Source organism: Hyla sarda, chromosome 4 (assembly GCF_029499605.1).
Source record: "Hyla sarda isolate aHylSar1 chromosome 4, aHylSar1.hap1, whole genome shotgun sequence".
In the NCBI taxonomy this organism is placed as follows: domain Eukaryota; kingdom Metazoa; phylum Chordata; class Amphibia; order Anura; family Hylidae; genus Hyla; species Hyla sarda.
Window position 1 is genome coordinate 419466815 of NC_079192.1, and position 13131 is coordinate 419479945.

At 50.5% G+C, this 13131-nt stretch overlaps 1 protein-coding gene across 1 annotated transcript in view; it reads left to right on the forward strand.

Annotated features, from left to right (window-relative positions):
- Positions 1-12822, forward strand: part of LOC130267782 (homeodomain-interacting protein kinase 2-like) — a 52719-nt gene extending 39897 nt beyond the window's left edge. The window contains 12 exon segments of the mRNA XM_056517970.1: positions 1081-1200; positions 2457-2543; positions 3230-3414; positions 4026-4188; positions 4270-4396; positions 6357-6478; positions 6662-6804; positions 6963-7145; positions 7336-7620; positions 9458-9702; positions 9792-9946; positions 11584-12822. Of these exon segments, the coding sequence (XP_056373945.1) occupies positions 1081-1200; positions 2457-2543; positions 3230-3414; positions 4026-4188; positions 4270-4396; positions 6357-6478; positions 6662-6804; positions 6963-7145; positions 7336-7620; positions 9458-9702; positions 9792-9946; positions 11584-12024 (2256 nt within the window). The 3' untranslated portion in view covers positions 12025-12822.
- Positions 12823-13131: the final 309 nt, after the last annotated feature.

The window sequence follows — 13131 nt, forward strand, 5'->3', positions numbered from 1 at the left end:
TATCAGCCGCTCCTCTTATAACGCTCCAGTACTGATATAATCTCTATATATTACATCATATGTGACTGATATCAGCCGCTCCTCTTATAACGCTCCAGTACTGATATAACCTCTATATATTACATCATATGTGATAATATCAGCCGCTCCTCTTATAACGCTCCAGTACTGATATAACCTCTATATATTACATCATATGAGATATCAGCCGCTCCTCTTATAACGCTCCAGTACTGATATAATCTCTATATATTAATCATATGTGATGATATCAGCCGCTCCTCTTATAACGCTCCAGTACTGATATAACCTCTATATATTACATCATATGTGATGATATCAGCCGCTCCTCTTATAACGCTCCAGTTACTGATATAATCTCTATATATTATATCATATGTGATGATATCAGCCGCTCCTCTTATAACGCTCCAGTACTGATATAACCTCTATATATTACATCATATGTGATATCAGCCACTCCTCTTATAACGCTCCAGTACTGATATAACCTCTATATATTACATCATATGTGATGATATCATCCGCTCCTCTTATAACGCTCCAGTACTGATATAACCTCTATATATTACATCATATGTGATGATATCAGCCGCTCCTCTTATAACGCTCCAGTACTGATATAATCTCTATATATTACATCATATGTGATGATATCAGCCGCTCCTCTTATAACGCTCCAGTACTGATATAACCTCTATATATTACATCATATGTGACTGATATCAGCCGCTCCTCTTATAACGCTCCAGTACTGATATAACCTCTATATATTACATCATATGTGATGATATCAGCCGCTCCTCTTATAACGCTCCAGTACTGATATAATCTCTATATATTACATCATATGTGATGATATCAGCCGCTCCTCTTATAACGCTCCAGTACTGATATAACCTCTATATATTACATCATATGTGATGATATCAGCCGCTCCTCTTATAACGCTCCTGTTCTATTATAAGAGTCTAGTATTGGGGTCAGTGGCCCTTTTAGGGTGCACTCTATATTATATTCTCATCCATGTAATCATCCGCACCATCTTTCTCCTCACAGATCCGATACATCTCCCAGACTCAGGGTCTTCCTGCCGAATATCTCCTCAGCTCCGGGACGAAGACCACCAGATTCTTCAATCGGGATGGAGACTCTCCGTATCCTCTGTGGAGACTTAAGGTATTTAATGCAAGTTCTGTGTCCGATCCTGTCCAGATGGCGGATAACAATGTGGTCGTGGGTCATGTGACCCCCGGGGTCTGAATCCCTCAAAAACCACTGGATGGTGCAGTCATGTGATATCAAAATGGACGACCTATGACCTGCAGCTGCATTGTGTACAGGGTTATGAAGTGGGTGAAAGTAGCTTGTTATGGAAGCTCCTCCCCCTGGGAGCCCACTCCGCCCCCATCAGTCAAAGGTCACATGACTTCCATTCAAGCCGGGCTATCAATGTAATAGAATCGTCACGGGGGGATAGGGGATGTGGATTGTTACTACCTCCTATATTAACATTAGATCCGTACCGGGCCCCTAAATCCATTTCAGACTCCAGAACCCTTAGATATATTTATACTCCAGGCCAGACATCCTAAATATATTCAGACTCCAGAACAGACCCTAAACTTAATGTAATTCAGACCTCAGACCTGACACCCTAAATATATTCACACATCAGTCCTCCATATCATCAGACCCAAAACCAGACACTCTTAATATGTTCAGACAAGTTCCCTATATTATCAGACCCCAGACCAGACATCCTTTGTATATTCACACATCAGTCCCCTATATTATCAGACCCCAGACCAGACATCCTTTGTATATTCACACATCAGCCCCCCGTATTATCAGACCCCAGACCAGACATCCTTTGTATATTCACACATCAGCCCCCCGTATTATCAGACCCCAGACCAGACATCCTTTGTATATTCACACATCAGTCCCCCGTATTATCAGACCCCAGACCAGACATCCTTTGTATATTCACACTCCAGAACAGACCTTTTACTTAATTCAGACCTTAGACCAGACATCTTTTATATTTTACTCCGCTTAATTTAGACCCCAAACCAGACACTCTAAATATATTGACACATCAGCCCTCCATGTTGTCAGATGCCAGAAGAGACACCCATATAGTCAAACATCAGACCCCAGAAGAGACACTCTAAATATATTCAGACATCAGACTCCTTACATTTTCAGACCCCAGACCATACACCCTAAATATATTCAGACCTCAGACACCCTGTATTCCTGACCTTAATCCGGACCACAAGCTTGGTTGAGTCTACAGGCGTTGGCTCCTATAATAATTTCAGACCCCAAACCAGACGCCTTCAATATATTTAGACATCGGACCCCTGTGTTTTCAGACCAGAGGGCAATGAAACGTTCTTTTTGTAACTTCTTTCTCTTTTTTGACGCAGACGCCTGATGACCATGAGTCCGAGACCGGCATCAAATCTAAGGAGGCCAGAAAGTACATCTTCAACTGCTTGGATGACATGGCACAGGTACGGCTGCAGGGGAGGGGGGGGTAAGATGGCAGCGGGAGGGGGGTGGATTGGTGGGCATGCTGGGAGTTGCGCTTTTGTGACATCTGGGGTCCACAGTTAGGAGGCTGCTGTTAAAGGTGGTCATCCTGGGAAATTATTCTGTGATGCAGTCCAGATTTACTTGACCGGTCCCCCTTCCCCGCCCGACCGTTCCTCCTTCCCCTCCCTGCCTGTCTTGACCATTTCCTTCTCCTCCCCACCCGTCTTGACCATTTCCTTTCCCTTCCCGTCTCCCGCCTTATACCGTTCTCATCTTGACCGTTCCTGTTCCCGCCTTATACATTCCCATCTTGACCGTTCCTGTTCCCGCCTTATACCGTTCCCATCTTGACCGTTCCTGTTCCCGCCTTATACCGTTCCCATCTTGACCATTCTTGTTTCCGCCTTATACCGTTCCCATCTTGACTGTTCCTGTTTCCACCTTATACCGTTCCCATCTTGACTGTTCCTGTTCCCGCCTTATACCGTTCCCATCTTGACCGTTCCTGTTTCCACCTTATACCGTTCCCATCTTGACCGTTCTTGTTTCCACCTTATACCGTTCCCATCTTGACTGTTCCTGTTCCCGCCTTATACCGTTCCCATCTTGACCGTTCCTGTTCCCGCCTTATAACGTTCCCATCTTGACTGTTCCTGTCCTGCAGGTGAACATGACGTCTGATCTGGAAGGCAGTGACCTGCTGGTGGAGAAGGCGGACAGGCGAGAGTTCATCGACCTGCTAAAGAAGATGCTGACCATCGACGCAGATAAGAGAATAACTCCCATCGAGACCCTCAACCATCCATTTGTCACCATGACCCATCTCCTGGACTTCCCACACAGTTCACAGTACGGCCTCTTCCTGGTGCCTTTTGGGGGGGGATGGGGGGTAGTCGGTGGCTGGGGGATGGGGGGGGTAGTCTATGGGGGTTAGTCTGTGGCGGGGGATGGGGTAGTCTGGCGGTGGTGGGATCATGATAACACATAAGGGCTCGTAATGTTACTCTGTCATCTTTCACCCTGGTCGTCCTCCACCCATGGTTTCTCTAGGGCAGTGTTTCCCAACCAGGGTGCCTCCAGCTGTTGGAGGCACCCTGCAACAGCTGGAGGCACCCTGTTTGGGTAATGCTCTATGAAGCCAAAGGGGAGGAGGGAGGGCTACACGTCTACTTCTTCTCAATGTTCTGGGACGGAACGTTTTCCGTATTCTATGAGTAAGAATTACACCTAAATGTATCTTCAGGGGGCGCCTGCGAGCTCAGACGCCCATTCATTCCCAAAAATGATGGGACCCTTCATCTTTGGGAATCAAGAACCCCGAATTGTCGGTAACTTTAGGTGGAGTTCCCCTTTTTAACTCTCTTCTTCCTCATGAGATTTTGGGTTCATTCAGTAACGTTTCGTCTTCTTCGTCTTCCCCCCTTTCCGTTTCGCCTCTCTGTTCGCTCTCCTCTCCGCAGCGTTAAGTCTTGCTTCCAGAATATGGAGATCTGCAAGAGACGGGTGAATATGTACGACACTGTGAACCACAGCAAGACGCCATTCATCACCCACGTGGCCCCCAGCACCTCCACCAACCTCACCATGACGTTCAGCAACCAGCTGAATACTGTGCACAGCCAGGTAGGTTCCCCCCTCCCCCATGGCCGCCATTATACTGCAGTCTTACATACAATCATCTAATGGTCTCTCCTCTGTTCCCAGCCCTCCGCGGCCTCTATGGCGGCCGTCGCCCAGCGGAGCATGCCCCTCCAGACTGGAGCCACGCAGATCTGTGCCCGGCCAGACCCCTTCCAGCAGGCGCTAATCGTCTGCCCTCCGGCCTTCCAAGGTGAGGACCCAATGGTTGAGCGTTTACCACAGTGCTAGACAAATCCCAGGCGCCAGGTCGGTATTTTGTCCTGATGTTTAGGTTTTTGTCAGCACCTTACAATAGGGGTTGTCCATCTTTTAAAATAAAACACCCCAAAAACTGTTTTACTTACCTCAGGTCCTGTGCTGGAACCCCTTTCTGCCTTCAGTTGGCGCTACAGTGCTCATGTAACATCGGAGCGTTGACCAGAGGCAGAATGGGGGACACTAATGATCATGACACATGAGGGGGACACTAATAACTGACATGATGAAATGAGAGGACAACAATGACTGTGACACTAGATGAGGGGGACACTAATGACTGTGACCTTAGGGAGATGAGAGGACACTAATGACTGTGACACAGGGGAGATGTGGGGACACTAATGACTGACCGTGGGGAGATGAGGGGACACTAATGACTGTGACACAGGGAGATGAGGGGACACTAATGACTGTGACCGTGGGGAGATGAGGGGACACTAATGACTGTGACACAGGGAGATGAGGGGACACTAATGACTGTGACCTTAGGGAGATGAGAGGACACTAATGACTGTGACACAGGGAGATGAGGGGACACTAATGACTGTGACACGCGGAGATGTGGGGACACTAATGACTGTGACCGTGGGGAGATGAGGGGACACTAATGACTGTGACACAGGGAGATGAGGGGACACTAATGACTGTGACACGCGGAGATGTGGGGACACTAATGACTGTGACCATGGGGAGATGTGGGGACACTAATGACTGTGACATAGGGGAGATGAGGGGACACTAATGACTGTGACATAGGGGAGATGTAGGGACACTAATGACTGTGACATAAGGTGAAAGGGGAGACACTAAAGATTGTGGGATGAGGGGACACTAATGACTGTGACACAGGGAGATGAGGGGACACTAATGACTGTGACACCGGGAGATGAGGGGACACTAATGACTTTGACACCGGGAGATGAGGGGACACTAATGACTGTGGGGAGATGAGGGGACACTAATGACTGTGACCGTGGGGAGATGAGGGGACACTAATGACTGTGACACTAGATGAGAGGACACTAATGACTGTGACACGCGGAGATGTGGGGACACTAATGACTGTGACACTAGATGAGAGGACACTAATGACTGTGACCGTGGGGAGATGTGGGGACACTAATGACTGTGACACTAGATGAGAGGACACTAATGACTGTGACACGCGGAGATGTGGGGACACTAATGACTGTGACACCGGGAGATGAGGGGACACTAATGACTGTGACACTAGATGAGAGGACACTAATGACTGTGACCGTGGGGAGATGTGGGGACACTAATGACTGTGACACTAGATGTGGGGACACTAATGACTGTGACACTAGATGTGGGGACACTAATGACTGTGACACGCGGAGATGTGGGGACACTAATGACTGTGACACGCGGAGATGTGGGGACACTAATGACTGTGACACGCGGAGATGTGGGGACACTAATGACTGTGACACGCGGAGATGTGGGGACACTAATGACTGTGACACGCGGAGATGTGGGGACACTAATGACTGACCGTGGGGAGATGAGGGGACACTAATGACTGACCGTGGGGAGATGAGGGGACACTAATGACTGTGACACTAGATGAGGGGACACTAATGACTGTGACACGCGGAGATGTGGGGGCACTAATGACTGTGACCGTGGGGAGATGAGGGGACACTAATGACTGTGACACTAGATGAGGGGACACTAATGACTGTGACACGCGGAGATGTGGGGGCACTAATGACTGTGACCGTGGGGAGATGAGGGGACACTAATGACTGTGACACTAGATGAGGGGACACTAATGACTGTGACACTAGATGAGAGGACAGTTACCGCTGATCATATGATGTGGCCTCCTGGCTCCTAGATTCATAACAATTTTTTTTTGTAATCCTCAGGGCTACAGACCTCCCCTTCCAAACATGGCGGCTACTCTGTGCGGATGGAGAACACGGTCCCCCTGGTGACGCAGGCCGCCAGCGCACAAGCTCTGCAGATCCAGCCCGGGTTGCTGACCCAGGTACGGTCATTAAAGGTGACTTTTATTACGCTTATTTATTTATTTTTCCGTCATTGCTGATCTCGCCTCTAGGGGGCGTAGTTATATTTGACGTCTATGTGAAAATGAAATTAAAAAAAAAGGGAAAACTGCGTTTTCAACGGAATAAAAGCGTGGTGTGTTTTTTTTTTTTTTTCTTCGCAGCAGGCGTGGCCCAGTGGCACCCAGCAGATACTACTACCCCCAGCATGGCAGCAGCTGGCAGGAGTGGCGGCACATACGTCGGTCCAGCACGCCGCAGTCATCCCAGATAGCATGACTGGCACCCAGCAGCTGGCAGACTGGAGGTGAGTCAGCTGTGGAGAACTACAGGAACCAGCATGAGGGAACTACTAGAATATATAACAAAATACAGATGTATCTATAGCACAGCGCCCCTAGTGGTGGCAGTTAGGACTTGCATGGGATCTGAACTTATTGTATTATGTTATTTTACCCCTTCCAGAAACACTCACGCCCATGGCGGTCACTATAATCCGATCATGCAGCAGCCGGCGCTCCTCGCGGGTCATGTGACCTTACCCTCAGCGCAGCCGCTGAATGTGGGTGTGGCTCACGTCATGAGACAACAGCCAACAAGCAGTGCTTCCTCCTCCTTCCGCAAAAAGCAGCATCACTCGGCAGTAAGGTGAGAAATAAAACTGTGTCCCTCCAGCTGTTGCAAAACTACAACTCCCAGCATGCCCGGACAGCCGTTGGCTGTCCGGGCATGTTGGGAGTTGTAGTTTTGCCACCATAACAGCTTTATGTAAAACTCGTAAATTTTCGTTTTTAATACATTTTGTCTTTTTTTTTTTTTTTTGACTCCGCCCCTGCAGAAATAGTTCCTCCTACGAGGTGTCGTCCAGCCAGTCGCACAGTTCCCCCCAGCGTTCCAAACGGGTAAAGGAGAACACGCCCCCTCGCTGTTCTGTTCCACAGAACTCCGCTCCGTGCGGCCCCTCCATTACCTGCGGCTGGGGTGAGAGCTCGGTGGGTCCCTCGCGGGTCGACCATCAGCGGCAAACGATCGTCATCCCGGACACTCCCAGCCCGGCGGTCAGCGTCATCACCATCAGCAGCGACACCGACGAAGAGGAGGAGCAGAAACACGTGGCCCCAAGGTCAGCTCCTGTACATGAAGGAATCGTGTGTGTGTGTATATATGTATGTGTGTGTGTATATGTATGTGTATATATGTGTATATATGTGTATATATGTGTGTATGTATGTGTGTGTATGTGTATATATGTATGTGTATATATATATATATATATATGTGTATGTATATATGTGTGTATGTGTGTATATATGTGTATGTATGTGTGTATATATGTATGTGTGTATATATGTGTATGTATGTGTGTGTATGTACATATATATGTACTTGGGCTCCACCCCTTCAGGCCCAGGACTAGTGCAGGTATTTGTCAGGCTCCTCCTACTCAGGCTCTGTGTGAGAAACACTATTGGCTCATTGTTTGGGTGCTTGTCAGATTGTCCTCAGTGCCCTCCATCCAAGGTTCCTCAGTGCCCTCCTTGCTGCTGTTTCCCGGTGCCCCCCTTGTGAGGACTGTCCGTTTAGGGTTCGTCCCTCCGTCCAGGTCCCCCCCCCCCCCAGTGTCCCTCTGGCCAGGTTTCCCCCTCCCCCCCAGTGTTCCTCCATCCAGGTTTCCCCCCCCCCCCCAGTCTCCCTCCATCCAGGTTCCAACCCCCCCTCCCTCAGTGTCCCCCCCCCCCCCCCCGGTGTCCCTCCGTCCAGGTCCCCCCCCCCGGTGTCCCTCCGTCCAGGTCCCCCCCCCCCAGTGTCCCTCCGTCCAGGTCCCCCCCCAGTGTCCCTCCGTCCAGGTCCCCCCCCCCCCCCCAGTGTCCCTCCGTCCAGGTGTCCCCCCCCCAGTACCCCTCTGTCCAGGTGTCCCCCCCCAGTACCCCTCTGTCCAGGTGTCCCCCCCCCAGTGCCCCTCTGTCCAGGTTTCCCCCCAGTGCCCCTCTGTCCAGGTTTCCCCCCAGTGTCCCTCTGTCCAGGTTTCCCCCCAGTGTCCCTCTGTCCAGGTTTCCCCCCAGTGTCCCTCTGTCCAGGTTTCCCCCCAGTGTCCCTCTGTCCAGGTTTCCCCCCAGTGTCCCTCTGTCCAGGTTTCCCCCCAGTGTCCCTCTGTCCAGGTTTCCCCCCAGTGTCCCTCTGTCCAGGTTTCCCCCCAGTGTCCCTCTGTCCAGGTTTCCCCCCAGTGTCCCTCTGTCCAGGTTTCCCCCCAGTGTCCCTCTGTCCAGGTTTCCCCCCAGTGTCCCTCTGTCCAGGTTTCCCTCCAGTGTCCCTCTGTCCAGGTTCCCCCCCAGTGTCCCTCTGTCCAGGTTCCCCCCCAGTGTCCCTCTGTCCAGGTTTCCCCCCAGTGTCCCTCTGTCCAGGTCCCCCCCCCCCCCCAGTGTCCCTCTGTCCAGGTTTCCCCCCCCCCAGTGTCCCTCTGTCCAGGTTTCCCCCCCCCAGTGTCCCTCTGTCCAGGTTTCCCCCCCCCCAGTGTCCCTCTGTCCAAGTCCCCCCCACCAGTGTCCCTCTGTCCAAGTCCCCCCCCCCCCCCAGTGTCCCTCTGTCCAAGTTCCCCCCCCCCCCCCAGTGTCCCTCCGTCCAGGGTTCCCCCCCAGTGTCCCTCTGTCCGGGTTCCCCCAGCGTAGAGCTTCCTTGGTCGGCCATGGGGCCTCAGACATTGGGGTCACTCCTGACCTGCTTACTGCCCCCCATGGCTGTGTGTGGGATGAGCAGGATGGGTGTTTGTGTTGTCCCTCATCTCACATACGGCGTTGTCTTCTGCCATCGCAGCCATGGCCCCTCTGTCTATTCCGGCCCCTCAGATGTTATGTGCATCACATGACCTCACCAATTAGTGACCACCATAGAAGGAGCGATGTGATGGCCATATTGGCCAGCCTGTGTCTCGTAATTAACCCTCTATGTTGTCTACTCCGCAGCCTCCCCAAGCAGCGCCGGAACGTTATCAGCTGCGTCACGGTGCACGATTCTCCGATCTCCGATTCTTCAAGCAACACCAGCCCCTACACTGCCAGTGGGCAAAAACGCACGTCCAATACCGCTGCCCATGAGACCAAATGCCAGCCGGATCTCCCCTGCTCTACAAACTCCCGCACAATCATTGTGCCACCTCTGAAGACCCAACCCAGCGAGGGGCGACTGGAATGTGAGCGGAGGCAGCCGGGTAGGTTCTGATCCTAACACTGTAGACTGGAGGGGTCCTGTGTTACTCTGGGACCAATAGTCTCGTCTAATTTGATTCTCTCTCTGCAGATACCACGAGTCACCACTCCTACAAACCCAAATCCTCGTCCTCCACAGCGGCTTCCACTACACATTCCTCCAGCAGCTCTACCACGTCAGCCACGTATCGCCAGCCCAGAGCGGTGGGTCATGCCTTCCAACAGCAGCCACTCAACCTCAGCCAGGTAAAGCATGGGGGTGGGATGGGGCCAGATATAGAAGTTGTGAAAAGCAAAGGCCTAGGGCAGTACCTGGTGTCAGGCGGTTTGGGTTCTCTGGGCCCTGTCCTCTAGTGTTTTGCGTTTCCCAGGCCACGTTCCCTGGTAAGGTCCTTGGTGTCCATTGTTTGTGTCCTAACCTTTTGATGTCTAGGGATTTGTGTCTCCCCAGGCCCTGATGTCTAGTGGTTTGTGTCTCCCCGGGTCCTGATGTCTAGGATCCCCCCCCAAGGTCCTAATATCAAGTAATTTTGTTTCTCCAGGTTCTGGCGTCAACTGGTTTGTGTCTCCCTGGTGTTTAGTGGTTGTTGTGCCCTGTTTCCTGGTGTCAAATGGTTTTCAGTCCATAGTTTCTACTAGTTTGGGTTCTCGGGTCCTTGATGTCTATTGGTTTTTGTTGTTTAGGCTTTGTTGGCCCTAGAGTTTAGTCATTTGTGTCTCCTGGGGCCCTGATGTCTAGTGGTTTGTCTTTCCTCGGGGCCCTGATGTCTAGTGGTTTGTCTTTCCTCGGGGCCCTGATGTCTAGTGGTTTGTCTTTCCTCAGGGCCTTCATGTCTAGTGTTTTATGTTCCCCTTTGCTGGTCCATGTTGTCTAGTGGTTTGTGTCTCCTGGGGCCCTGATGTCTAAGGGTTTATGTCTAGTGAATACTCGGCACCAGGAAACACATTCACTATTATCCCCTTCTATGAATTTGGTTTGGTTGCTTTTGAATTCCTTGTTGAATTATATTATTATCTGGATATCAGTGATGGATTCATCAGGTCTGATCTGGCTATCAGTGATGGATTCGTCAGGTCTGATCTGGGTATCAGTGATGGATTCGTCAGGTCTGATCTGGGTATCAGTGATGGATTCGTCAGGTCTGATCTGGAGATCAGTAATGGATTGGCCAGGTCTGATCTGGATATCAGTGATGGATTCATCAGGTCTGATCTGGATATCAGTGATGGATTAATCAGGTCTGATCTGGATATCAGTGATGGATTCATCAGGTCTGATCTGGATATCAGTGATGGATTCGTCAGGTCTGATCTGGATATCAGTGATGGGTTGGTCAGGTCTGATCTGGATATCAGTGATGGATTCATCAGGTCTGATCTGGATATCAGTGATGGATTGGTCAGGTCTGATCTGGGTATCAGTGATGGATTGGTCAGGTCTGATCTGGATATCAGTGATGGATTCATCAGGTCTGATCTGGATATCAGTGATGGATTCATCAGGTCTGATCTGGGTATCAGTGATGGACTCGTCAGGTCTGATCTGGATATCAGTGATGGATTGGTCAGGTCTGATCTGGATATCAGTGATGGATTCATCAGGTCTGATCTGGATATCAGTGATGGATTAATCAGGTCTGATCTGGATATCAGTGATGGATTCATCAGGTCTGATCTGGGTATCAGTGATGGATTCGTCAGGTCTGATCGGAGATCAGTGATGGATTTGTCAGGTCTTATTGGATATTAGTGATTGGTTAGGTCTGATCAGATATCGGTGATGGATTCATCAGGTCTGATCGGATATTGGTGATTAATTTGTCAGGTCTGATCGGCCGATTACCTAAGATAATGAGTTTCTCTCTTTGTCGTTTCTTTCACAGGTGTCTCAGCACATTAGCACGGAACGGTCTGGAAGCCACCGGAGGCAGCAGGCCTACATCACACCCACCCTCGCCCAGGCTCCCTACTCCTTCCCGCACAACAGTCCCAGCCACGGGGCGGTTCACCCTCACTTGGCGGCCACAGCCCACCTGCCCAGCCAGCCGCACCTCTACACCTACACCGCACCAGCTGCTTTGGGCTCCACTGGCACCGTGGCTCATCTAGTGGCATCTCAAGGATCTGCCCGCCACACCGCCTATCCCGCCAGCATCGTCCCCGTCAGCATGGCACCTCGGCTGCTTCCATCTCCAAGTCTTCACCCTAGTCAGTACCAGGCACAGTTCGCCCATCAGACTTACATCCCTGCGTCTCCCTCCTCCACGGTCTACACTGGATACCCCCTGAGTCCGCAGAAGGTTAATCAGTACCCCTACATCTAGATCTCTGTGGAGGAGACCGGAGGGAAGGCACAGACTATTAGAAAGATGGCGGCGCCTGCTGGCAACTTTTACACTTCAAAGGATAAAGTCGACTAACATTTCTTCCTCTTCATTTGTTGGACGTCTGGTGGCATGAGGCCGCCCAGCCAGGAGGAGAGGGGGCACCTCTGGGTACGATGGACCCTCTGGACTCCTCCACCATCTGTTGGGGGTTGGACCTTGCCCACGTTTGATTCTTGTCTCTCCTCTGGACTGTCGGGAGGGGGCGCCGGACGTTTGCCGGAGGAGCCGGAGATGCTGTATTTATTGATCTTAGACTTTTCGGATACTCGCCAGGATCTGGTGCCGTAGAGACCTAGAAGCTTATACAGAGTCTATAGAGTTAGGGATCATCATGTGACTCTCTCTAGTTTTTAATTTCTGGATTTCATTTTTAGTATCGGCAGAGACGTTGCGGTGGATTTGCACTCTGCGCCAAAGGGAGACCCCACTTAGTTTTTTTTTTTTTTTTCCCCTCCCACCCCTCACCCTAAGCCCCTCCCCTGCTTTTATAATGAGGGGGGGCGGGGTCACTCTGGATACCTCTACATTTGCACCGCTCTTAGGTTCTCGCCCTCCCCCCTCGCGTTTTAGAAGGTGGTTGTTTTTAAAGTTTTACCATGGTCGCGATTTTTTTTAAATACCCCAAAAAAAAAACATGAAAAAAGGACAAAATAAATAAATAAATTTCCGACAATAATTATGATAATAATTATTATTATTATTAAAAGGGAGGGGCACGGGAGTAAAAAAAATAAATAAATAAATAAAGGTTTTACTTTTGTGAAGAGGGATCTGGGATGTCGTGAAGGGGCCGCGAAGTAGGGACGACCGAGGCGATGTGTGGAGCAAGACGCCGGCAAGTCAAGGGAATGATGGGAAAACCGCGTGGAAACTTCCGGAAAAAAAAAAAAGGACTTGAAATGGGACACCGCTGCTAATCCCTCTCTATTCCGAGTCACTTTAATGTCTTTTATTTTATTGTAGGACGGGACGGCTCCTCCCCCTGCGCTACATTGTAGCCCAGACCCCCGGCGCACTCGGTTTTCTACGCCTTTCCGATAGATC